This window comes from Taeniopygia guttata, chromosome 28 (assembly GCF_048771995.1).
Source record: "Taeniopygia guttata chromosome 28, bTaeGut7.mat, whole genome shotgun sequence".
NCBI lineage: Eukaryota > Metazoa > Chordata > Aves > Passeriformes > Estrildidae > Taeniopygia > Taeniopygia guttata.
The window spans coordinates 4,249,970-4,275,105 of NC_133053.1; the positions used below are offsets into that span (position 1 = coordinate 4,249,970).

Here is a 25,136-nt window from a genome sequence, read left to right on the forward strand (position 1 = left end):
CAATCACCACTGGGGAGTCCAGACCCTCAAGGTATGAGGTGGTGGTAGGAGGGCAGCAGGATGGCACAGGGTGGGCACACTCTGGTCATTTTATGACTGAATTACTTGAATTGGAGATTTTTGACAATTAAATGCACGAAAAAGCTGCCTCAGCCTTTGCAGGTTCAGGCCTGGAGGGGAAAGCAGATCCTCTGGCCTGTGATTCCCAGCACGGAGAGGCTGTGGGAGGGCTGGAGCAGGGATGGGAGCTTCAGGAAAGGCTCCTGAGCACGGATCCCCTGCAAGGGGCTGCTCCCACCCACTGCTGAGGGAACCTCCAACAAAAAGGGATGTTTGGGCAATGTCCTCACCCTGGGGAGCCACACAATGAAGCACAGAAGACTGTGTTGGGTTTTAAAGATTTTTTTTTTAATTTTATTTTTTGTTTTTATTATAAAAAAGCCCCTAAATTCTATGGCTTCCAGGAAGCATCAGAGAAATTGAAATGCCGTATCTGTACACTTGGTTTTAAAGCAGTAACTAAACTCGCAATGGAACAAACGCTCTCACGTACAATCGCAGTATTTGGACTCCTCGCTGGAAGGACAGAGAGTCCCGGGCTCGGCCCCGGCAGCCGAGGATGTGCGATCAGAGCCGGGCGCTCCGGGCACACCCTCGGGGCCGCCTTCCCTCCCCTCCGCGGCTCCTCTTCGGCCTCTGCCGGGGCTGCTCTGAGCCGAGGCGCTGACAAGGGACCACTTCCAGTGTGAAAATTTTAAGGCGATTTTAAAAATTCGTTTGTTCGCCTCGCTGGGGCCACGAGGTCAAACGTTGCACGTCCCCTTCCCGCCGTGGCCAGGGACGCAGCAGCAGCCGACAAGCCAAAGCCGGGGTCAATCCCGAATTTAGGATGGGAGACCCCACGCCCCCCCAGCCCCTCCACAATCCGGGCCTCCAGCCCCCCGAGATGGTCAGTTTGGACAAATGTTTCAAAGCGGCCACAGATGGTCCCATCCCTCCCCCGCCCCCCCCAGCACAGCCTCAGCCCCTTCTCTTGGGGCAGAACAACAGGGTTTTGGTAAAGATAAGTGTGTGTCCCCCCCCAGTGTCACGATCAATACACACGACAGCGCACGGGGTCAGTCAGTGGGGAGCTGCAGTGCCCCGGGGGTGGCGAGGAACACGGGGGTGGGGGGGTATCCGTGTGTCAGTTCCAAAACCTGCATTTCCCCAGCCTGGCAGCAGACCGGGAGCATCCCACAGCGGGGGGATGCCAAATCCCCGCACGGTGCGGGATTCCACGCTGGCAGAGTCGCTCCACCCCGGTGCCCTTCACCGCCCGGCCCCGGGAGCAGACGCGGGGGCTCCTCTGTAAAACCAAGAGGCCGATCAAGCCCTGCCCAACTGTTGTGGAAACATCCAGCCCCAAGACACGGCAGCACCAGAGACGAGGCTGCTTTGCTTCCCCTCCCTGCTTTGCCACCGCCATTCATGGGTCCCTTTGGTCTCGGCCGTCCCTGTCCCTGTGTCCCCCCAGCCCCTGGGAGTCCCGGACCTGCTCTCGGCGGGACCGGACGGCGCCTGTATTGCTCGCAAAAGTGCATCGTAAATGAACTGTAAACGCGTTTCCTCTCCCGCCCCCGCGCCCCCGGCTCTCCCCGCCGGGCCGGGCCGGGCCGGGCCGGGCCGGGCCGAGCGGGACCCGGCGGGGACGCGGGGCGGGGCCGGGAGGAGGAGCAGAATTCGGTAACACTGAAGATGACGGTCAAAGACTGACGACTCAGCACTCTGCACCGAGACTCACTTTAAATTAACTTAAGAGACAAAGAAGCAACAGAAAAAAAAAAAAATATTCCTCCTTAGCCCACTGCTCTTGAAATTGTCTTCGTCTTCTTCTGACAGCGACGGGTCAGAGTCTGTAGTTGATCCCCATTTCGGCCTGGTTATAAACTCAAAGCAAGTGACGCCGTGGGTTTTTTCTCTTTTTCTTTTTTTTTTTTTTCTGTTTGACGGACGCAGGAACTTCAGCGAAGTTGGGCTTGGTTCGAGTAAACGGCCACGAGTGGCGGAGGAAAGGACAAGCAGTTTGGGGAGGCCCCGCTCCCCACTGCGCGTGGGGCGCTGGGGGAGCCCGTCCGGCCCGGCCCCGGCCCCGTCCAGCCCGAGGGGCCGCGGGGACATCCAGCCGCGGCCAGAGGGACAGGAGCCATCGCTCCGCCCGGCCCCGGCAGCTCACTTGCGACGCTTGGTGGTTTTCCTCTTCCTTCTCTTGAAGAAACAGCAGCACCTGCGGACAGAGAGGACCCATCAGCCCCGGGGTCAGGAGGACAGAAACTCCTCGGTGCCGTGGTGAGCCCCACGGTGGAGCTGCTCCACCGAGTACAGCGCCTGGTGCGTGGCAGGGGCTGGACTGGGACAACAGCCACCAAAAGTGACACCTGCCACAGCAAATGGCACCGACCAGGGGAGTGACACTGACCAGTGACACTGACCAGTGACACTGACCAGTGACACTGACCGTGGCACACAAGGGCCAGGCAGGGACTCCAGAGGAGTCCCAGATCCATCCATGCAGGGTGCATCTGTGCAAGGTGAAATGGGAAGGGCCGGGGTGGTGGTGGCCCTGCAGGAACACTCCTTACAGGTGCCAGGGGACAGCTGCTCCCCGAGGGCACTGGACAAGGCATCCCGGGGCAGCTGCTGACCCCTCCTCCAGCCCAGCACTGGGCAGCAGGGCTGGGGTCTTACTTTGTATCGTCTGTCACCTCCACCTCGGTGGGGGCTGTGATGGGGGCGTTCGAATGTCCTGCCGTCGGGTCATCTGTGTTCAGCTCTCCATTGGTGGAGCTCATCACCTGCGGGGAGACGAGTGTCAGCAGGGGCAGCCTGGGGGTCTGCAGCCCTTCCCCTCCCGGCAGGCACAGGAGCCACCCAGGAGACCACCCAGCTCTGCCCGGGAGCACCGAGGTGCCCTTCGTGGCAGGACGGTGCCCTCACCCAGAGCCCCAGTGCACACAGAGAGCTCTGAGCCCTCAGAACGCCCCTGGAAGGATCCCAGCTCCTGGGAGCCCCTGCACCAGGAGCTCCACTGTGGGTGAGAGACAGAGCTTGGGAAAGCTGACAGCTCCAAGGAGCCCTTCCCACAGCTGAGCATCTGGACACGACTTCTGCTTTCCAGCACAAAGACTCAGCCCAGTGCCTACCCTGAGGGCTCAGGCGTCCCTGAGCTCCTGCCCACTCACCAGGGCAGCAGGGTCAGCCACAGTGCCAGGGCCAGGAGGACATCCAAGCCACCAAGGCAACTGGGAGGTGCCTGAACCGCCATCCTGTGCCTGTGGAGCTCCCTGGGGATGCACAGGCCAAACACTCTCCAAACTGCTCGGCCCCGGTGAGCACCCTTGGCCTTCCCCAGCCCCTTGGAGGAGCTGCCACCGACAGCCAGTGCCCAGCCAGCAGGGCTGCCTCAGGCTCCAGCCCCTGACACCAGCACAGAGACCCCTGCGCATCACCCCGCAGCGCCGGACCCAGGCGGAGCACGGTGGGAGGGTTTGCAGAGCAGGAGAGGGGAGGAGGAGGGGATGAGGGACAGGAGGAGCGAGGCAGAGAATGAGCTGTGCCCTCGGAGTGCCCAGCCCTGTGATGGCAACAGCGGGAACTGTGCCCAGGCCTGGGGCTGAGCAGCAGCAGGAACGAGCAAGAGCGGTGGGGACAGAAGCAGAGACAGAGGAAGCGGCGCAGGCCCGGCCAGGGGGACCCGGCATGGATGTCCCACCATCCATGTGGGAGGGACCCCCAGGCCAAGGCAGGGCTGAGCAGCAGCGGGCAGGAGGCGGCGAGCACGGGGCTGACGGCGCCAGCACAGGGCCACGGCGGGGGACACGGCCAAGGAGTGCCCGGGAAGGGAGGAGAAGCACGGCTTGGAGCCAGGGCTCCAGTCAAGGAGGCACAGGGATGTCCCTGCTCAGATGAGTGGCACTGGGGGCAGAGCGATGCCCGCGCAGCTGCCATGCTGCAATGTGCCATCCATCCATCCCTCCATCCATCCGTACATCCATCCGTACATCCATCCATCCATCCATCCATCCATCCATCCATCCATCCATCATCCATCATCCATCATGCATCCATCCATCCATCCATCCGTCCATCCATCCATCTGTCCACCGATCCATCCATCCATCCCTCCATCATCCATCCATCCACCCACCCGTCCACCCATCCATCCATCCATCCGTACATCTATCTGTCCACCCATCCATCTGTCCACCAATCCATCCATCCCTTCATCCATCCATCATCCATCCATCCATCCATCCATCCATCCATCCATCCATCCATCCATCCATCCATCCTTCCATCCATCCATCCATCCATCCATCCCCCATCCCTCCATCCATCCGTCCACCCACCCATCCATCATCCATCCATCCATCCCTCCATCCATCTGTACATCCATCCGTCCACCCATCCATCTGTCCACCGATCTATCCATCTATCCCTCCATCATCCATCCATCCATCCATCCATCCTTCCATCCATCCATCCATCCCACATCCATCCATCATCCATCCATCCATCCATCCATCCATCATCCATCATCCATCCATCCATCCATCCCCAGCTGCCCTCCAATCCCCCTGGCAGCACCACGGCAGCCCAGCAGCCCGTGGGAAGCAGCACCAGCCTGGCCTGCGAGCCGTGAGCACCCCGGGGCACCGCAGGGCCAGGCAGGAGGTGCTGCAGCCGGGGCAGGACCCCGGGGGGAGCGGGGCTGATCCCGGCTCCGCGGGCGGCCACGAGGCCCAGGGGGGCTCCGCTCCCTCCCGCGCCCGCCCCTGCCCCAGGCGCGTGTTTCGTGTACCTGCACGGACCCCCCGAGCCTGCCGGCTGCCAGGTGAGCTCCCAAAGGCTCCTCGGCAGGCTGCCCACCGGCCTGAGGATCCCACAACTCCGTCCCCTCGGGCGGCTGCTCGCGACAGGCAGGAGGAACAGAATGGAAAGAAACAAAAGAAAAGAGGGAGAATGGGGAGGAGAAGGGAGAAGTGGAGGGAAGAGGTGGGAAGAGTGGCAAAGGGAGTCGAGAAAATAAGACATGCAAAAGCAAAAACATGACCGGAGCAGCTCGAGTTGCTGATTGCGGAGGGCACCCGTGCAGCACCGTCCCGGCGGCTCCCAGAGCGGTCCCTGCGGTGACAACGGGGGTCTGTGTCCCCCTGCCACCACGGCCAGCCCCAGGCAGGGCCACCCCGTGGAGCAGGGCCAGCTCCAGCAGGGCTGCTGGCTGTGTTTGGGAGTGGCTGGGAGCAGAGCTGGAGCTGCAGCCAGGCCCAGGACGACGCAGCGCGTGGCACGAGCTGGGCCAAACCCTCCCCTGGTGAGCACAGCACAGCCCCACAGCTGCAGGGACATCCTGTGTCCCCTGGCTGGACACTGCTCCCATGCTCCAGGAGCTCTGTGCTTTGCTCTTCCCCCTGCTCTGGACAAGGGATGTCCAGATAGAGCAGACCTTACTGGGAGTGAGTTCCCAGAAATGAGCCACAAGTGATTTGAACATGTTCCCCTCTCCCTAAAGAAGCTCTGCCAGTGAGAGCAGGGGCTGTGCCAGGCCCCCTTTGCTGGGCAGGAGCAGCCTGGGGAGGAGAGAGTGTTGCACCCCCTACTCCAGCCCCTTTGCAGGTTTGGGAGGATGAGGGTTCGTACAGGACTGCTGGAAAACACATGAGGTTTGCTCTTGGTGGCAGCAGTGCCAGAGATACGTGTCCTGCACCAGGGCAGGACAGGCCACAGCACTGGAGCACTTCTGAGCAGTCCCACACTGCCTGACCCCTGCCCTGGGCTGGGCTCTCTGTGCCCGTTCCCAGAACAAAGGCAGCCCCAGCATGGGGCACAACGCTGCCAAACTGCACCACCAGTCCTGCCCTCCCTTGTCCCACGTCACTGTCCCATCGATGGAAGGGCATCAGAAGCAGAGCAGTGGGTCATCCATGGGGACAGTGTCCTTAGCAGAGGTGGCTCAGCCTGCACCAAGCCCTCCCCCACACCCCAGGCTGGACCCTGCCCCTCACCAGCTGATGTCCAGGCCTGGCACCCCCCAGTCATGCCACAGCCCCCACAGTGTTTCCTCCCTCTTCTTCCAGGCCACAGGAGCATTGTCCTGGGCCCCCAGCGAGCCAGAGACCCAGAGCTGTGGGAGGGAACTCCTCCCAGAGACAGCACTGAGGGAAAACCATGTTACAGCCCCTGCCACCATCCCTGCTGGGCTCCATGTCCCTGGAGCTGCAGCCTGAGCTGCCCAGCCCCGTGCCCCAGCCATTGCTCACCTGGTGTTTGGTGTGTGGCTGTGCTTTGTCTCTGTTCGGGGGCTGCACCTGCACCTCGCTGTGCATCGTGCCAATGGGGGTGGGCTGGGGACACAAAGGACAATGTCAGTGCAGCACCGAGCCCTCCCAACACCCCGCAGCCAGATCCAACCTCTGGCCAAACATCCAAAACCCCCAGAAATGGGGCCTGATCACTGCCCCTACCCCTGCCCCAGCAGTGCCAGGCTTGGTATCTGGCTGCAGCGAGCCCAATGAATGCACCATGGCAGAAAGTGAGGTGCCAGCTTTTTCAAGAGCCTCAAATTCCCGTGTCACAGCCCTGTGGAGGTGGTGACTGTAAGGAGGGTGGAGCTGGTCCCCTGGACACAGTGGTGGCAGGGATGGCTGAGAGCCACCTCCTCCCTGGCTCTGGGGTGCCTCACCCTCTGCCCCCAGCCCTGAGCTCTCACCAGAGGTTTCCCTGCCCAGTCGTATTCGTAGTCGAACACGTAACCGTTCCTCTCGAACAAGTCTGTGAAGAGCTTCCTCAGGTAGTCGTAGTCGGGCTTCTCGAAGAAATCCAGGCGCCGCACGTAGCGCAGGTAGGTGGCCATCTCCTCTGCGGGGACACAGGGCTCAGGGGACAGCACACAGGGGGTGTGGGGCTGGGGGCTGGGCTGGGCACTGCTCTCACCTGGGAAGTTCTCACAGAGCACCTCCACCGGGGTGGCTCTTTTGGTGTCACCGATCTTCTGGTACCTCTCCTTTAGTGTGTCGGCCTGGCGGGGACAAGGGGGGTCAGCACAGTCAGGCACTGCCCTGGGCTGTCACACTGGGTGTGATTTCCTGGACTCCCTTTCTCAGGTAATTCCCTCCCTGGGCAGGTCTGGAGGACAAACCCCAGGGTTTCCAGGACAGCCACTGTGAGAGCAGCTGGGGGGACACAGCACTGCTCAGCACTGCAAGGGCCTGGCATGGAGCTCCGAGCTGGTGGGGTGCTAGCCCTCCAACACCCCAGGGGCCAAACCTTCCCCCTCCCCAAGCCAGGGCAGAGCCACACCCACAGGAAGCCATGCCCAGGGGCAGCAGGAGCTGGCAGTTACCTTGAGGCCTTGCCAAGGAAGGCTCCCACGGAGGAAGTACATAAACATGTGCCCTAATGCTTCCAGGTCGTCCCTGCGGCTTTGTTCTGCATGGAGAAAAAGAGATGTGGGTCAGTTCCCACTACAGCCACTGTCCCTGTCCAGCCCCCAGATCCTGCAGCACCCCATGTGTCCTGCCAGCACCCTGACGAGCAGGAGAGGCAGCTTGTCCCCAGCCCCACCACAGGCAGGGCTGCCGTGCCCACACACCTTTCCCCAGGTGGGTGTTGATGCTCATGTAACGCGCTGTCCCTGTCAGGCTCTTGTGCTCTCGGTAGGGGATGTGTTTTTTGGTCTCGGGGTCAATATACTCTTTGGCCAGGCCAAAATCGATGATGTGGATGGTGTGCTGCCGCTTGCTGCCCGGCCGCCCCACCAGGAAGTTCTCTGGCTTGACATCTCTGTAGATCAGGCTTTTGGTGTGGACGTACTCCATCCGGGTGATCTGGGGCAGAAGGAGGTGTCAGTGCCAGGGCAGACACCCACCCTGTGTCCTGCAGGCTCCTGCCCCCGGGCCCTGCTCCCCTCAGTGACCCCAGCCCCAAGCATGGGCACATCAGCTCCTTCCCACCATGGGACACAGCCCCATGCCAGCTGCACCCTGGGCATACACTGAGGTGCTCTGGGCACACAGAGATGCTTGTCTGGCTCAGAGAGGGGCTGTGAAGGGGTGGAGAGCCAGGCTGGGCTGTGCCAGCATCTTCCACCCATTCCCTGTGGGATGCCCGTGCTGCCTACCCACGGTGCCCACACACCCCCTGCTCCCCAGGGCTGCAGGGGAGCTGTGCAGGGCTCCCGGGGATGTGCAGGGCTGCAGGGGAGCTGTGCAGGGCTGCAGGGGACGTGCAGGGGCTGCACTCACCAGCTGGATCGCGATCATCAGGACGGTCTTGAGCGTGAAGGTCCGATCACACAGATCAAAGAGATCTTCCAGGCTGGGTCCGAGCAGCTCCAACACCATGGCGTTGTACTTCCCACAGGGGCCAAAGTAGTAAACCTGAGGAATTCCTTCTGCAAGACATGGAGCAGGGGCTGAGCAGGGCTGCAGAGGGGGGATGTCCCTGCACTGCCCTCCCTGCTCTGCTCGTGGCAGCAGGGGGAAGGAGGCAGCTCCATCTGCATCCCTGACTCTGCTGCGGGGGTGGTGGGGGGAAAGAACTAAATCAAAAGAGATCAAAGATGAGATGAGGCATCTGTGTAAAACCAGCCTCTCCCTGTGGAGCAGATGGGCAGGAGCTCAAGCTGGGGGTGAAGTTGCAGAGTCACATTTAGGGAAAGCCTCTCTCCCAGCAGTGCCCCTGGCAGGCAGCTCAGCCCAGCCCTGTACCTGCATTGCCGAGCTGTTTGTAGAACCGATACTCCAGGTGCAGCTGGGGGGCCCGGGATTTTATGGGTTCCTTGGAGGAGAGAAAGGAGAACAGTTAAGTAGGAAGCAGGATGTTCAAGGGGTCTGGGTGTCAGGCACATCTTTCACATTCTGGCAGAAGCTGGACTGAGAGCATTTGGGGTTGGGAGCAACTGGTATAAAATGGAGATGAAGCCTCAGGGGATGATGAGAGAAAATCAGCCCATATGGGAGCCAGATCATCTCATCCAGAGAGAGCAAAACATTAATGGGGTCAGGTGCCAGTGGGGCCACCCTCTCTGCTGCTGGCACAGGCTGAGCACTGCACAGGCCTTGGTGAGGGCTGGGAGAAGCAGGACTCAGCTCTTCCCTGCCCAGACCTGGATCACCCCTCCTGCAGTGATGGTGTTCCTATCAATTCCCTCAATTCCCAGTGGGAACAGAGCTCCCTCACAGCCCCCCAGCCACCACATCATCACATCCCAACCCAACACCATGGAGAAAGGGGAGAAGCCTCCTTCCCAATGGCTGGAACATCCCCCACCATGGAGGAACTCCCCAGTTTGACAGCTACTCACCAATTTGATAGCTACGTATTCATTTGTGTAGAGATTCTTCCCTGCGGGCAGAGACACAAAAAAGAGATGAAAAGCAGTCCCTGCATCACCCCCACCACACACCCACTGCTGTCCCTGAGGGCTCCTGGGCTCAAAAACATTCTGAACAGGTTCTGCTGCTCCCACAACACCTGAAGGGGCCTCAAGGCACAGAGCAGAACCCACTGTGGGGAGTTACAACATGCCTGCTAATTATCCCCTGGTGGGGATGTGGGTCCCTCTGGCATGGGGAGGCTCCTGGGGGCTGGAGCCAAGGCTGATGGGAGGGGGCAGCAGCAGATGTGACTGGGCAAGGCAGGGACAAGGCTGAGACTTGGTGCTTCTCCCAGCCCCACAGGGAGAGGGGGCTAAGGAGGTGTGGTACTCACACAGAGGGATGGCCAGTGGGACCCTGCAAAGGGTGGCAGGGAGGAGGGACACCCAGGAGCACAGCTGGCAGTGGTCTGAGGGCACCACAGGCTGGTGGAAATCTGTCCCTCGTGGCTGGGGTCACTTCTGGGAACGGCACAGGCTTGTGTGTAGTGTGTGTGGGGATGCTCCTGCCTGCCCAAGGGCACAGGGGAAGCCAGGAGCAGATCCATGGCATAGCCCAGACTGTACGAGGAGCTGAAGGCTGCAGGAAGAGCCCAGGGGAGTGAAGGAGCAGCTGTGGCACCCAGCACCTCGTACAGGACGCCCCAGGAGGGCTCCACACCTGCACAGGACTTTTCACATCATCACCACAGGAAGGCTGAGCTCAGGGTGCCTCCACATCCCCCCAAAACCATGGGGCTGAGCAAAAGGGGACACACCTGGGAAGCAGCACACAACCTCTGCCCAGGCCTATAAAGGCCCATGTGGGAATCCAGAGCTTCCCTCTGGCTGCCCTGGCAGCTCTGGGACCCTGGCAGGGGTCAGGAACCCCCCTGGACAGAGCCCTGAGAGACACTGTCTGTGATCTCTGTCCATGGAAAAGAGTTTTCAATCTTACAGGATGAATTACAAGCTTTGAGTGTTTGATAAGAGTAATAATTAAGTGTGACACGGGTGCAAAAGTAAAATTTTAGATTTCTAGATTAGGGGTTCAAAGGGGACAAGATGGAGGAATTGGGTGTGCCTTGTCCTTTTCCTCCTTCTTCATGCCCTCCATGTTTCACTGTGGTGTTGGCATTTTTCTGTTGGTTCAGGCTGGGGACACACTGTCCAACGTAGGTGACAGATATTGGCACGTTATTGTAAATCCAGCACAGGTAGTTTGTGGTATTTAATGTTTGTACCATCCCACTGAGGGCAGAGCCCCACACGCTGCCCTGCAGGACAGAGCTGCGGCAGGGCAGCAGAACATGTTAGAGATAAACAGAATAAACAACCTTGAAACAGCACAGACGAATTATGGCTTCTGCTTTGGCATGGGGCAGAAAGACAGAGACTTTCTACAATATTGGGATCATCAATACCCACAGATTCTGGCAGGCCCAGATTAAAGTTTGCAGGAAGAGCTGTGAGCACTCCCTGAGCCTGCAGGAGCCCAGGCAGGTGGGGTGAAGGGCAGCAGACTCCAGATCCCGGCGATCCCACTGTATCTGATGGAGCTGCATCTGCCTCCTGGGATTTTCTCCAAGCAATTTGCTTAGGGAACAAGCTCCTCCTGGCGTAAGATTTCATCTGCTCTGACTGCTGCTCTCCACCTGAAGCAGCAATAAATCCTGGCCGGTGACATCAGAGCCAGCTGCTGAGCGCCACAGTCGCGGCAGGATTACGGGAAGAGGGATGAATGGGAGATATTAATGGAGCAGCTCCTCCCAGGGATGGGCTCTGCAGCCAAGGAGGGGCTCAGTCCTGCTGCCTTCCTGACCCTCTCCCATCCCAGGGGACCTCTGCCAAGCCACTTTGTCTGCTGCTTCTGCATAAAGCAAATCCCTTCACAGCGATTAGGGAGGAAGGGATTTGGGAGGGAGGGAGGAACGTCTGGCCAACACAGCGTGTGCCAGATCCAGGGGGTTTGTCCCATCAGGCACTGACATTTCCTGGGGAGCAGGTGGGACGCCCCCAGACCTGTGCCTGGCTCCACAGTGCCATACAGTTCAGTCCAAAACAATTACTGTTGCCTTCAGGGTAGCAACATGGGATCAGAAAACTCACAGCTGGATTTTCCCTGAGGTCAGGCAGGATTTGAAGGGGGAAAAACATAACATGGCAGGAAAACTGCCAGAGGGACACTGCAAAAGGGACTCAGCAGGGAGGGAGAAGGGATGGAGGCAGGAGAATCCCCAGCAGTGGCATCTGTCCTGTCCTCACCACGCAGTGCTCACTGGCACAGAAAGCTACCAGCAACAAAGCTCTGGAGCTGGCAGCATTCTCCCAGCCCAAAAATGAGTCCAAATAATTTGGTACTCCCCTGGGTTCAGCCCTACCTTGGGGGGCTTGGACACACCTGATGGACAAGCTGGGGAGCAGAGGCTGGTCAAATCATCACCCTCTGCTTCTCCTTTCTGAATTAAAAAAGGTGCAAATAGCAGAACTGGCCTGTCATGAGATTAAGAAACCAAGAGAAAAGAAAAAGTGAAACAGCAAGGAGGGAGGATTCCTTCCATGCCAGGAAACTCCCCACTCCAGCTCCTGGAGCCTCTGCTCTGCCCCGGTGTTCACAAGGGGGCAACTTTGACACCCAAAATGTGCCAGAGCCCAGGGAGTGCCGAGGAGGACTGGAGCAGGCAGGACCTGCAGCACAAAAGGTGCTTTGGAAAGGAAATAAAAGAGAAAAGTGGTGAGATGGGAGGCAGAAAGCAAATATTAGCATTGCAGGGGCCTTTGCCCGGCTCGGTGCTGGAGGTGCCTCCAAACCCAGCTGGATGCAGTGTGTGGGACCAGAACAGGGCTGAAGGCAGGAGCTGGGTGTGTTGAAGCCAGACCTGGCTCTCTCTGCTCTCCCCTCCCCAGGGATTTGGCAGCAGCACCAGCACCTGCTCCTGCACGTCAGCACGGCCAGGAGGAGCCCGGCTCTGTGCTGGGCTCCCAATCCAAGCAGCTCAGAACCATGGAATCACAGAATTATTAAGGTGGGAAAAGACCCTTCAGATCAGCACTCTAATCATCAGCCAGCAGCACCACCATGTTCACACTGGCCCATGTCCCCAAGTGCCACATTCACATGTTTTTGAACGCTTCTGAGGGGGGTGACCCCACTCCTACCCTGGGCAGTCTGTTCCAATCCTTCCCAACCCTTTCTGTGAAGAAATTTTCTCAATATTCAATCTAAATCTCCCCTGGCCCAGCCTGAGGCTGTTCCCTCTCCTCCTGTCCCTGTTCCTGTAGCAGAGCCTGACCCCCCCGGCTGTCCCCTCCTGTCAGGAGCTGTGCAGAGCCACAAGGTCCCCCCTGAGCCTCCTTTTCTCCAGGCTGAGCCCCTTTCCAGCTCCCTCAGCCCCTCCTGGTGCTCCAACCCCTTCCTCAGCCCCATTCCTGTCTCTGGACACACTCCAGCCCTCTCTGTGAGGGGAAAAGCAAGCACTAAGGCTGCCCCAGAGCTGTGCCTGGGCACTGGGATGGGAATTCGGCTTCCCAGACCTGGGAATGCAGTGGAGGAACAGGAGATGGGGCAGCCAGGCCCAGCCCTGCCAGCACTGCAGCTCCAGTGACAGTGGCTGCACCAGGCCAAGCAACGACAGCTCTGTGGAATGCTGGGCTTTAACAGCATCAGAAGAAAAATGTTATTTCAGAGCTTGACCTTCTCTAAAGGAGGCTCTGAATAAGCAGGAGGCAAAGCAAGTCTGAGCCTTCAGCAAGGGAGGCAGGAGAGCAGGAATTGTGTGGGTTCCTCTCTCCCAAGGCCTCCAAAGACACCCCTGTGCCACCTCTGGCACGTGGTGGGTCTGTGGCCGAGCCCTTGGCCACACTGCAGGTGCTCACAGGGAGATCTCTGCAGAGCCCAGGACAAGAAGGGTGTCATGAGCAGGGCATTGAGCCCAGGCACTTTTTCAGAAGGCACTTTTTGTGGCCCCAGGTAACTCCCTGGGAGGTCCTGGGAGGCTGCTGGACAGGCCTGAGAGCCACAGCTCAGGAAAGCTTGGGAATGTCCCCAGCACCTGCACATGGCCCTGGCCAGCTGCAGTAGTGAGCTGCTCCTGGCTCACACACTGCACAGACTCACCCCCTGTGCTCTTCCCTCCAAAATCCCCAGTTTACCTTAAAAGATAATTAATTTCCAGCTTTTAATTTTGAAGGAAAACAGCTGCTTTGGCTCCAAGCTGCCAGCAACAATGCATACAGCAGGCTGGGGGAGAGGGGTGGGCACTGAGAAGCTGCAAAAAGAAGCAGCAGCTGCTGCCAGGTCCCCCATCCTTCCCTGCACCCTGCTCTAGGCTGAGGCTGCCCTGGGACAGCCCCATGGCACAGCCCCTTTCTGCTCAATATCTGGGTTTTCCTCCTCTCCCCCTACCCCAGCCCATCCCAAGCACTCCTGAGTAGCTGCTAAGAGGAACCTGCTCCAACAAACCCTCTCTGTGAGTGTGCTGGTCCTGCTCTTGGGGCACAGAGGGCAGCATCCTTGTGTTTCAGAGGGCAGCATCCCACCCTGGCTGGCAGCACATGGGCAGGGGGAGCTCAGGGGGCTGCAGGCAGGAGGCACTGCCCTGGGATGCTGCTGGAAAGCCCCAGGAGGAACTGGGCTGGTGCTGGACCCCAGCTGGAGGCTGGCAGGGGGAGGGATGAGCACTCACCAGCTCAGGCTGATGCTCCAGGACATAACAAGGTAACAGGACCCAGCACCTGCACAACATAAACCTGCCCCTCTGTGCCAGAGGGCTGGGGCAGCCACCCTGCTCCAGCTCCCAGCCCAGCTCCCAGTCATGCTGGTCCAGTGCAGAACTGGCTGGCAGCACTGCCAGACTGGGACTGGCACCACGTCCCTGCACTGCCCAGGATGCCAAGGCCAGCAGGGACAAGGAGAAGCAGGATCCAAATGCACAGCCCTGGCAGCCACAACTCCTGCCCACGTCATTCCCCTTCTGGCTTCCCACATATGCCTTATGCCAATGGTTTTTTAATATTTCATCTTTAAACAGATCACTCCTACATGGGTGGACATTTGTCTCTACCTGGGGCAGCTGAGCTGAAGTACCCTAAGGACAGATCACCACGTGCCCCTCGGTGTGCTGGAGAAACAGGGCAAAGTGGTACCTTTTTGGGGAAGACAATGTCCCCTTCCTCCCTCCCCACCACTGGGAGCTGGGGGAGTCACCTCCAGGTACATTTTTTCAAGATCTTGTGGCCTTTGTTATGAGAGGAAAAAGGCCAAAGAAGATCTGGGAGCTTTTAAATACTGAGCTGCAGTTTGGCCTCTAAAGCCTTGAGGACTCAACTCTCTATTCCCAGGGGAAAGCTGAGCAGCCAGCAAGAGGTGGGGAACATCCCTGCTCATGCCACCACTTCACAGCAGGAGCCCTCTGGTCCCTTGCCATTCATCTGCAGTTGGAGGAATCCCTAAATCCTGAAAGCATTCCTGAGCCCTGATGCAGTTTGAAGGCACACCTAAGGAAGAGAGATGTGATTTTAGGAGAGAAGCCACATAGCTGTGGCTTCCACTGCCGTGATGAGATCTCGTGCTCAGGCCTGTAGCATGTTATGGCCAGGCACTGCAGGGTGTGACAGAGCAAAAAAGCCACGTGAAGGGACTGGAAGCTTCTCTTGCTGGTGGCAAGGACAAACTCACTGTGAGAATCGACCACTGTGGAGCCCTGGAGCGAGAGCTCGCTGCTTGTCCCTGCAGCCACGAGCAAACCAACCCAACTGCTCCCAGGTCCCTGCAGCAACCTCACTGTCAGTTTGACATTCCTCAGATCCATGTGAGACTCGTGTCCCCTCACTGCTGCCCCTGGAAAATAAGGGGGAGGCCAAGGCAGGGGGGTCACACTGACCCTCGGCACAGCAACACGGCCCCAGCCTCCTGCAGGGATCCAGCTCACCCAGAAACACAGATCCACTGTGGAATGCTCAGTGCTAAGCAAGGAAAAAAAGGAGGTGCAAGGACACAGGTGGAGCCTTCACAGCTCAGGGCTCTCTGCCCACTGGCCCAGCAGGAGTGTCCAGATCCACCCAGGGAACTGAAAGGAGCAGCTGATGTGGCAAAATCCCCCAGCACCTCTCCTTCCACAAGGCCTGGGTCTGGAGGAAGGCTCAGAGCTCTTCATGACACAGGAGAGACAGCTGAACAGGGAACTGCTTGGCTGGATTTAACCAGAGCGTTTCCCCAGCTCTGCAATTACGTGGTGATCCCGCCGGGAAGTGCGGGATGGGACGGGAAGGGTGAGCCTGGCACCAGCCAGTCTGTCAGGCCGGGAAGAGTTGACATTAACTCCCCACACAGGGAGCTGGGAACTGACCTCACCCCAGCCAGGGCTGCCACGGCTCCTCCCCGGGCCCACGGTCAGGGCAGGTTTAGCTCCGAGCTCGGTTTGAGAAGGCACTGCTTAAAATATCACGGAGCAGTCAGGGCTGTGGCTGTCACAGGCTCTGGGGACTGCCTCTCTTCCCCCTTCCCAAAGCACTCACAGCCTCCACCCACACATTCCTGGAGACATCCAGACTGTGCTGCTGGCACAGAGGTGCCTGGCCCTGCCAGACCACTCCCAGCTGCCTGATGCCAAGCAAAGGGTTAACAGCTTGCTGAAAGTCTCTCAGAAGCAACCTCCCCACCCTCCAAACAAGAGTTTGCTTGAGGAGTTTCCTGATAAACTTGGTTCAAAATGGAAAGTGACTATGGAAGATGCTTGGGTTTTATTCCTTTCTCTGACCTGTACAGAATTTCAGGGGAGTCTCTCAAACAACCAGTTTCAACAAGTGAAGAATTTACCCAGGATAAAACCAGGATTCTCCTCCCTAGATGTTTGTCCCAGCAGAGTGAACGTCCCTCAGACCCCCATGCTCCATCCCCTGTCCTGAGGCACAGCACCCTGAGCACAAGTGGGGTGAGATTTGATCAGTACAGTGGCATCTCCTGAATCCCTCCTCAGTGTTCCTGGATTTGGGGACACCCAGAACTCTATGGCCACCACCATTTACAACAGACAGATCCAGCCTGTAGTGTTTTCCCTGACAGACCCAGAGGAGATGGGAAACACCTCTGTAATCAGTCCTTCGTGCTGGGATGGGCCTTGGTAGATCAAGCAGAGCATGGAAGGATGAAGGAAGTGGAACCTCTGTGACAGAACAAGGGGCAACACTTCAACTCTGCGTGGCCAGTCAGCAACCCAGTGCCCATGGCCACAGCCTGTGCCAGCTCCTCAACTGCAGGAGGAGGATGCCAGGGCAATCCTGGCAGGAGTGGGTACAGCGAGGACAGAGATGAATGACCCTTCTCACCTAGACGGAGCTCCCCGAAATTGCCACATCCGATCTTCTTGCCGACACGGAAGTTGGGACCCACCATTAAGACTCCCGAGTTGGTTCCAGCACCCCGGCCTCCATGACCACTCCTTCCTCCACCTGTCTTGGACATTCTTTTACCTTCCTCCAGCTCCCCTTTCCCTCCTCTCTTATCAAAATCCATAAGTTTGTGATACCCCGGCCTCTCCACGGTTACGCTGCTGCCATACAAATCCCAGAGCTGCCGAAAATGGAAGGGTGAGGAGGAAAGAAGCAGGGTTCCTCTTGGTTAATACAGCATCCCGGTGAGCGGTGGGAGGGCGGGGTCTGGAGAAGGAGGGGTAAGAGGCCGTCCACGGGTGCTGGGCTACTGAAATGTTAGTGCTTCCCAAGGTCCCGCCGGGACTGTCATCATCGCCGCTCACAGGGAGTTCTTTGGTGGAGAGAACATCCTGCAGACAGGGTCCTCCCAGCGCAGCTCCTCGCTGTCCCAGCTGTGCAAAAGGAGAGGCAGAAAATCAGTATGGGAAGGCAGAGGACAACAGAGAGCTGTGGGCTCTGTGTACCTCAGAGTCCCTCCAGCACCTTCCCTGCTGACAGGTAATTCCCAAAGCAATGACAGGGCTGCAGTTGAGGGATGGGAGAAGCTGGGATAAACATCAGGTTCCAAAGTGTCCCATGCCTGAGATGTTGGTTTAAATAAACAAACAAATGAATTTTAAAAAAAAAGCTTGGTCAGACAGAGGTGAAATGGTTGATGAGTGTCTCCATGCTGGATCCAGCCAAGAGTGATGTGGGGACAAAGCTGTCCCCATGGGGAAGGGCTGTGGCAGCTTCTGGAACTCTGAGAGACCCCAAGAGCAGAGGACACACGGGAACCCAGCATTATGGGCACACCATGCCAGGCATAGGGCTGCCCATGGAGTGAAAATTATTTCACCTGTCTGGGAGGGTCCCTGTGATCCACGAGAGGATCAGTGGAGCTGGAGCACTTCCCACTCCAGCAGCAGTCTCTGCTGTGGTGGGTCAGGATCCTGTGCCAGCAGCCCTGCCCAGGACAGGGTTCCTGAGGAACAGCCACACTCAGGTAGCAATCAGCTCAGTCCCCTGACCCAGGGAGCTTCATCCCATGTGCACAGCACTGCTCGTGGCAGGGCTGGATGGGATGACCTTTAAAGGTCCCTCCAACCCAAACTATTCCATGATTCCATGACACTGGCTCCACACACATCCCTGTGCAGCTGCCTGTCCTCACGTGGGTACAACAGCCCAACATCAGGGCCAACCAAAGCATTGCTTCCTTCTGGACACAAAACTGGGATGAAAAGAACCAAGAACCTACTCTGTGCCCAAGGAACCAGGTGCCCAAGAGGGGACTGCACTCTCCCTCCCTCCAGCACTCCACCAGAGTGGGACTCCCCTGCACTGGGGAAGGTCAGGCTGGGCTCCTCCTCGCATGTAGGAGGCAGGAAGGACAGCCAAACATGGCCAGAGGGGGTCAAACAGGATCTGGGAGGGCACATGAGAGACCCACACCTCCATTTCCCCCCCCTGCTCTGGTTTTGCTCCCAGCTTGACCCTTGCCAACCTCCTACCCCTCCTTTACCCTCCCTGCTCCTCTCCTGTGACACAACTGAAAGCTCCCAAGAGCCCCCAGTGCCACAGACTCCTGCTGACCCTGTGGGTTATCCAAGCAAACCCCCTCCTCCAGCTCCAGGAAATGAACACACTGCGAGCTCTGATGCTTGGCCAAACCCCATAAAACTTTTTATTTGCTCTCAATAGCTATTAATAAAAAAAAAAAAAAAAAAAAAAAAAAAAAAGCTTCTCAGGCTCAAGGGTACACAGAGGGAAATGTGGGAGCTCTAAGAGCAACCTGGGGAAAAAGACACCAAAGGCAGAGTTCAGCAGGGGGAAGGACTGGCTGTGCAAGGGTCCAGGAGGGGGCTCCCAGCCCCCTCCTGACACCAAATCCTCACTCTCCACAGGATCCTGGCACACTGCCACTGCTCTTCAGGAGGCACCAGAGCTGTTTCCAAAGGTGCAGAGTGCTGGTGGGACCCACTGGTTCAAGCACAGGAGAGTAAGGTTTTCATGTATCATGGGAGCCCCCTCTTGCTCCCACAGGCTCCAGCCTCCATCCAACACCTCTGGTGTTGGAATTTGTGGGTATTGGTGATTTTGAGATTGTAGAAAGTTTTTGGTTTTTTGTTTTGTTGCTAAAGAAGAAGCTATAGTTTGTTTGTGTTGGTTTTAAGGTTGTTTATTTTTGCTTATTTATAATATGTTTTGCTGCTCTGCTGCAGGTCTGTCTTGCAGGGCAGCGTGCGGGGCTTTGCCCCTTAGTGGGATGGTATAAACATTATATATTAGAAATTATGTGTATTATATTTATAATAATGTGCTAATATCTATTATTTACGTTGAACAGTGTGTTTCTAGTTTAAACTAATAGAAAAATGTTAATATTACTAAGAATATGGAGGTAAGGAAGAAGAAGGAGGAAGAAAAGGATTAGGCTTACTTTCTTCTATTTTAGAACTCTTGACTTCCTTGTATAAAGTAAAACCCCCCTGTACAGGTGTTAAAACCCCCCTGTACAATACTAAAAAATTTTACCCTCTAATTTGTGACTACTTTTACTATACTATTTAACTCTTTGTGACTGCTTGTTCTACTTTTAAAGTTGGTAATTCATTTTATGGTTCAAACTTAAAATCGTAGCTGTTTTTTGCTGTTTGCTAGGGTCTAAAATGCTTTTGACTAAGGCTTGGAACTTCTGAAAATGTCTGAGGGACATTTTGAGTTCCGACACTCTGGAGCATCCCTAGAGCACAGCAGCCTGGCCCTCCCCAGCACACCAACAACTGGTGACCATCCCACTGCACCCAACACACCTCAGACAAGGGAAACTGAGGCACGGGGATCCTTCCAGCTCTGCCAGAGCTGGCTTGTGCCCTGGTGCTCCCTTCCCCCAGCAGTGTCCGTGGCAGCAGGAAGCGGGGTGGGAGCGGCAGGAGCAGGGCTTCCCTGCGCTTTGTTCTGCCCCAGCCCCGAGCACGCAGGGCCCACACGTGATATCCTGCTCATTCTTGGCTCCCCCGATGATTTCCTCTCCGGGTTCAGCACATGGTGCTGCCCTCCCAACCTCCTCAGGACATGGCAGCCGTTCCCCTACGGCCTCCCAGCTTTGGGCGGTTTGGTTTGGGAGCTGCTTTCCCTGGACACAGCTCCGGCCACACGCTGGGAAAGGGGAGCAGCTGGTGATGCTGCAGCTCCATAACCTGTTTTCCTTCTGAATCAGACCTTTATGCTCAGTCCCAGGGGATTCCAGGCCCAGACTGTTTGCACAGACTCAGCCAGAGCTCAGGGAGCTCCAGCCCCAGCGCTTGGGATTATTTTCTTTGAAGAGTTATGAGCCAGCCTCTGCAAGGGAATTTCAGACAATGAAGTGAGGCAGAAGGGAAAAATTAAATCCTGTTTCCTGTGAGCACAGGGAGACCTTTCCTGCTGCCCTTTCCCAGCCCAGACAAACGCAAGGAGCAGCACAGCACAACTCTGTCCTGCCTGCCCAGCCTCAGGAGCTGCTCTCCTGGAGGGGCCCAGCTCCCAACTCCAATTTCGGGCATCTGGGCCAGATTCACACCCAGCGAGGCCACAGCCCAGCCCCCCATGCTGGGACAGCAATTCCCCCTTTCCCAAGCAGCAGGAAATCCCTGAACCAAATCCATGTGAGCCAGGCCAGGGCTAGTGATGCTGCCTCACACTCTGCCCACCAGCCTCCCCCGTGGATGAGCCAAGGGCTGGGAGGAATTGATTTCTCATCCCAGGAGTGCCAAGGAGTCCACAGTGGCTCCCTGGACCTCGGGACAAAAGCAGGACCCACCTCTGTGCAGTGTCAGTGATTGCTCAGGTTTTCCACCCTGTGCCATGAGGAGATCACTGGCCTTTAAAATTGAGAACAACCTAATTAGAAACAGAAACTTTTGGTAAAATCCCAGGACTCCCACTGCTGCAGAGCAAAAAACCCCTGTGTTTGTTAGAACTTTGGGCAGGCAACAGGGACCCAGACCTGACCCATCCTCCCCAGGCAGCAGCACCATGGGGGAAGATTCCCTGTATAAAACTGATTTCACAACATTCCATTTTTCACAACATTCCATTTTGCACAGGAATCCTCTCCCAAAAGGTCACAGCGAGGCAAGCAGCCTCAGGAAAGCACCTTCTAGGCTGGATTTTTTGGCCTGGAATCAAATCTGATGCAAGATGAGACTAAGAAAACTTGTTTCTCTCTTTGGGAGGGAGTGGAATAAATAAAGAAAAAAAAATGAATTGTCCTGAAATTTGGCAGAAGAAATTCCAAAGCAAGCTGTGGTCTTAAAGCAAATAAGCAGTGCCCTGTGGTGTTTGCAGTGCCAGTGCTCCAAACCAGGGATCCTGGAAGGGAAACAAGCTGCAGGCAAGTGCAAATGCCTCAGCCACCCCCAAAACAGAGCCTCAGAAGCACTGAAAGTGCCATGAAAACGGGGCAAGCCCACACACCCTCTGATTCCCAAAGAGGGAGTTCACAGTGCTTTTGTTGAAACATTGGGTCCTTTTTCTTTACCATCTGGTTTTAAGCAGGTCAGAGCTGCTCCAGTCACATTTACAAGCTTTTTCCTGCAGATGTAAGGGTGAGAAAAGGGGAATTGGGGTTGGGGGGAGTTGTTTTTTTCCTTAGAACAAGAAAAGCTGCAGTTCTAGTGCTACCCCTTGTCTCTGTGACTTGGACCAAAATATCAAGGCTCGGGAAGTTCCTGCCCACATTTGCAAGTATAAGATGCTGAGGAGTTGTATTTTTAAGAATTTCTTTCCTGTAGAATGAAACCCTGTGGCTGCCGAGAAGGCACTTGTACAAACCATCTGGGGCACATTGTTCTCAGCCCTTTATATGAACACACACACCGTGTTCTTGGCCAAAAGAGGTTACAGCTAAACGGGGCAAGACAAAAGAGGGGAAGAAGAGGGAAAAAATAGCAGCCTGGAGCAGGGAAGTGGCTGGTGAAGGTCAGGGAGCAGGTCCATGGTGCTGCTTGGAACAGGGCCCAGGTGTCCTGGGAGCAGCCATGCCCTGGGTGCTGCTCCCTGAGCCCCACCAGCCTTTGGGATGGTCCTTGGAGCTGGTTTCCCCATGTACTCTTCACTCTGTGAGCAGAAGGGAAACACAGCTGCATCCAGATGAAAGAGAAAGGAAAGCTTCTTGAGAGCACACAGAGAAAAGCCCTTGACACTCTGCAGCTCCAAGTACAGATCACTGCCAATTAAAGGCTAAAAATAATCACAAATACCCCAATGTCCCAAAGGATGACCCATCAGCTGGCTCCCAGTGCAAAAATCCAGACCAAAAAGCAACCAGTGGCCTTAGACAGCTGAAACCAAACCCCAATAAATTCTAAAAGTTAAGAACCTGAGCTTACAGGAACAACAAAAGTCTTAAAACAAAGCAAAGTCTTAAAACATCTTTAAGAGTGAGCTACAGACAGTCCCAAATGATGTCTGCAAGGGTTTGTTGTTAAATCCAGCCTGCAGAGCTGCAGCCAGCCTTGCTCGTGATGGAGCAGGGAAAGCTGTGACACAGAGGTGTCCCAAAATAGGGGGTCATGGAAAGCCTCAGCAGGCTTCCCACGGGAGCCCTGCAATGGGTACAGCCAAGCTCCCAGGGTTGGGTCACATCAAGTTTCCCATCCATCAAAGTTCCCAAATCCCTGTCTCCAGGACTGATCTCCATCCATTCTTTATCCAGCCTGTGTTTGTGCTTGGGACCTTGCACTTGGCTTTGTTAAACCTTATGAGTCTGGAACAATCTCACCTCTCTAGGTCCCTGTGGATGCCCCATCCCTTCCCTCCAGCATGTGACTGCTCTCCACAGCTGTGTGTCACAGCGAGGGTACCCTCAGTCCCACTGTCCATGTCACCAGCAAAGATCTAAAACAGCACTGGTCCCAGTACCAACCCCTGAGGACACTACTGGTCACTGGCCTCCACTTAGAGTGTGACCATCCAGCCAGTTATCCACCAAGTGACCATCCAACAGGCTCCAGAGAGATCTCCTGAGCTTCCTCCACCCTTGGACACTCTCCTCCAAGCTGGGCACAGCAGCTGAACAGGCTGGAACTCAGATCCATGGGAGGTGCTGTTTGGAGAAAACTCATCCTGACCCCACAATGAAGTTTCCTCCACGGGTTTGAGAGGCAGAGGGGCTGTGCAGAGTCCACTCCACCAATGACACCTCCAGTCACAGGAGATTCAAGCAAAACCACCAAGACAGCAGAACATTCCTTATGGCAAGGGACGACTGGCTTGTTCTGGCCCCATTTCCTCTGGATCCCTCAGAAAACAGGAGTTTCAGTGCTCAGACTGAGGAACTCTGGGAAGCTGGTGGAGATGGGAGTTGTGGATGTGAGCACCTCACATCCAGAGCTCTGAGAGCTGTGCCCACCCTGTTGGGATGGAGCTGCACCACTCTGGGGACCTGTGAAAGAGCTGAAGCAGCAGGGCAAGGGGTGAAGGGGCCTTTATCCACCCCAGAAACTCCCTTAAAAACCCAGCAGTCCTGGAAGCAGCCACTTCCCCAGCTCTTTCAGCCAAGTGCAGCCACAAGAACATCAGAACACCTTTTGATTCAGAAGCAACGGCGCTCCAGCCTCCTCCTGATCTCCAAGCCTTTCTCCAGCTCCAGAGAGGCAGGAGCCAGCACAGCTCTGTTTACTCCTCCTGCTCCTTTGTAGGTTGGTATTGGTGTCAGCACAACAGGAAGCTCTTGTTAAATAGTTTTGTTACTTAACTGCTGCTGCAGGGCCACCGGGCAGAACGTGCAGCGTGTTCTGAGATCCTCGGGAGCCTCGCAGCTCAGCTCCAGGGATTTCAGAGCTCTTGGCTCTGCCACCCCTTCTGTGGTGGTTTGGATGTGTCTTGAGTCCCTGGCCCTCCACATCCCGCCTGTTACACTGGGATAACTTCCCTGCATCCACCTTCTCCATCTGGAGAGATGTCCGGGTGTTTTTCAGCTTTTGAATAAACCCACTCACCCCACCCGTGCTGCTGCTGCCTGCACACGGGCTGGGCAATGCCCAAAGGTCACAAATCCACTGTTTGGGTCCCCAGAGCAGCCCCCAGCCCGCCTCCCTGGCCCTGCTGTGTTCCTCATGCCCCAAACACAGACCAGGCTCGTCCCTGCGGTGCCACCAGGCTGAGTCATCGATGACATGGCAGACACGGCTCTGTCACCACTGCCACTGCACCCCGAGTGTCTGAAGCACTGACAGTGCTGGCTGGTTTCACTCTCAGCAAAACAACGAGCAGGGTTTCATACCAGTGCCCCAATACTAACAATTAAGAAATCTGTGGGCAGTTTGTCCAAAACACGCTTTTTTCCCCATCCTTCTTTAAAAAAAGACAAGAATAAAGCTAAGGCTAATGTTTCTACCAGAATTTCTTCTGGTGTTCAGAGGCAAAAAAAAACCCAACAGAAACAACCAACCCACAAAAACCCTGAACTGTGGCAGCAAAGCTTTTAATCCAACATGATCCCAGCATCCTTGTTGCAAACCTCTCCTCCCTTCCTGGCTTCCCAGCTCTTTACTGAGAACACAGTGAGGAGAGAGGCTCACACCCAGCTCCCAGAGCAGTGGGCACAGGGCACTCCTGGCACCTCCAGTGCCCCACAGCAGGATCTGGCCCTCCCCTTGCATGGCCCCAGGGATTGACACAGCCTACAACGCACCCAGCACCAGAATTAAAAACATAAATCCACTCTTGAGAGCAAGCAGTCAGACACACCACCACCTCCAGCTGCACTGCTAACACAGAACAAACAAAAATTACTTCAGCCAAGGAGGCAGGAACGTGCTGAGCCTGTCAGAAGTTACCACATGCAGGTGCTGCCCTGCTCCCAGCACAGGCCATTAGTCAGCCCCAACACCTCAGGGTTTCACCCAGCTATCCATCCATGGCTCTCAGCCACGTTCATAAAAACATCCAAGGCACAAAACCACCAGGATGAAAAGAAAATCATTAAAAATAATTTAAAAAATAATAAAGCATTTGGTTTTTTTCCCTAGAGTTAAGCTGTGCAGTGAAGAAGATGGATTTTTCTTTCTGGCTTCCTTTTTCAGCTCTCATGTCTATTAAACTTTTCTCTAAATTAGAAATGTTCTCTTGTTACTGGCTATTCCCTTCCCCAGGAGACTTTTACAACACTGTGAACTCTGGTCAGCTCTAAACCTACAACATATCAAGCTCCAAATTGTTTCAAAGTTATTTGAAACAACCTACAATATATCAAGCTCCAAATTGTTTCAAAGTTATTTCCTCCCAGCCTCTGAACCCAAGTATGGCTTTTTAATGGATTGCTATGAATTTTCAGTATTTTTTT

The 25,136-nt window shown here is 56.2% G+C and overlaps 1 protein-coding gene across 2 annotated transcripts in view; it reads right to left on the reverse strand.

Annotated features, from left to right (window-relative positions):
- Nucleotides 1–386: 386 nt before the first annotated feature.
- CSNK1G2 (casein kinase 1 gamma 2) overlaps nt 387–25,136 on the reverse strand; it is a 41,903-nt gene continuing 17,153 nt past the window's right edge. Inside the window, exons 2-13 of one of the 2 annotated variants that reach the window (XM_030256940.4) lie at nt 16,721–17,217; nt 9,344–9,384; nt 8,748–8,817; nt 8,283–8,431; nt 7,631–7,865; nt 7,382–7,467; nt 6,973–7,057; nt 6,749–6,897; nt 6,300–6,383; nt 4,841–4,945; nt 2,728–2,834; nt 387–2,266 (exon numbers count right to left, since the gene is read on the reverse strand). In XM_030256940.4, the coding sequence (XP_030112800.1) occupies nt 2,212–2,266; nt 2,728–2,834; nt 4,841–4,945; nt 6,300–6,383; nt 6,749–6,897; nt 6,973–7,057; nt 7,382–7,467; nt 7,631–7,865; nt 8,283–8,431; nt 8,748–8,817; nt 9,344–9,384; nt 16,721–16,907 (1,353 nt within the window). In that variant the 5' untranslated portion in view covers nt 16,908–17,217 and the 3' untranslated portion in view covers nt 387–2,211. The remainder of the gene's footprint in view (nt 2,267–2,727; nt 2,835–4,840; nt 4,946–6,299; nt 6,384–6,748; nt 6,898–6,972; nt 7,058–7,381; nt 7,468–7,630; nt 7,866–8,282; nt 8,432–8,747; nt 8,818–9,343; nt 9,385–16,720; nt 17,218–25,136) is intronic. The other variant, XM_030256943.4, reaches the window with a different exon arrangement.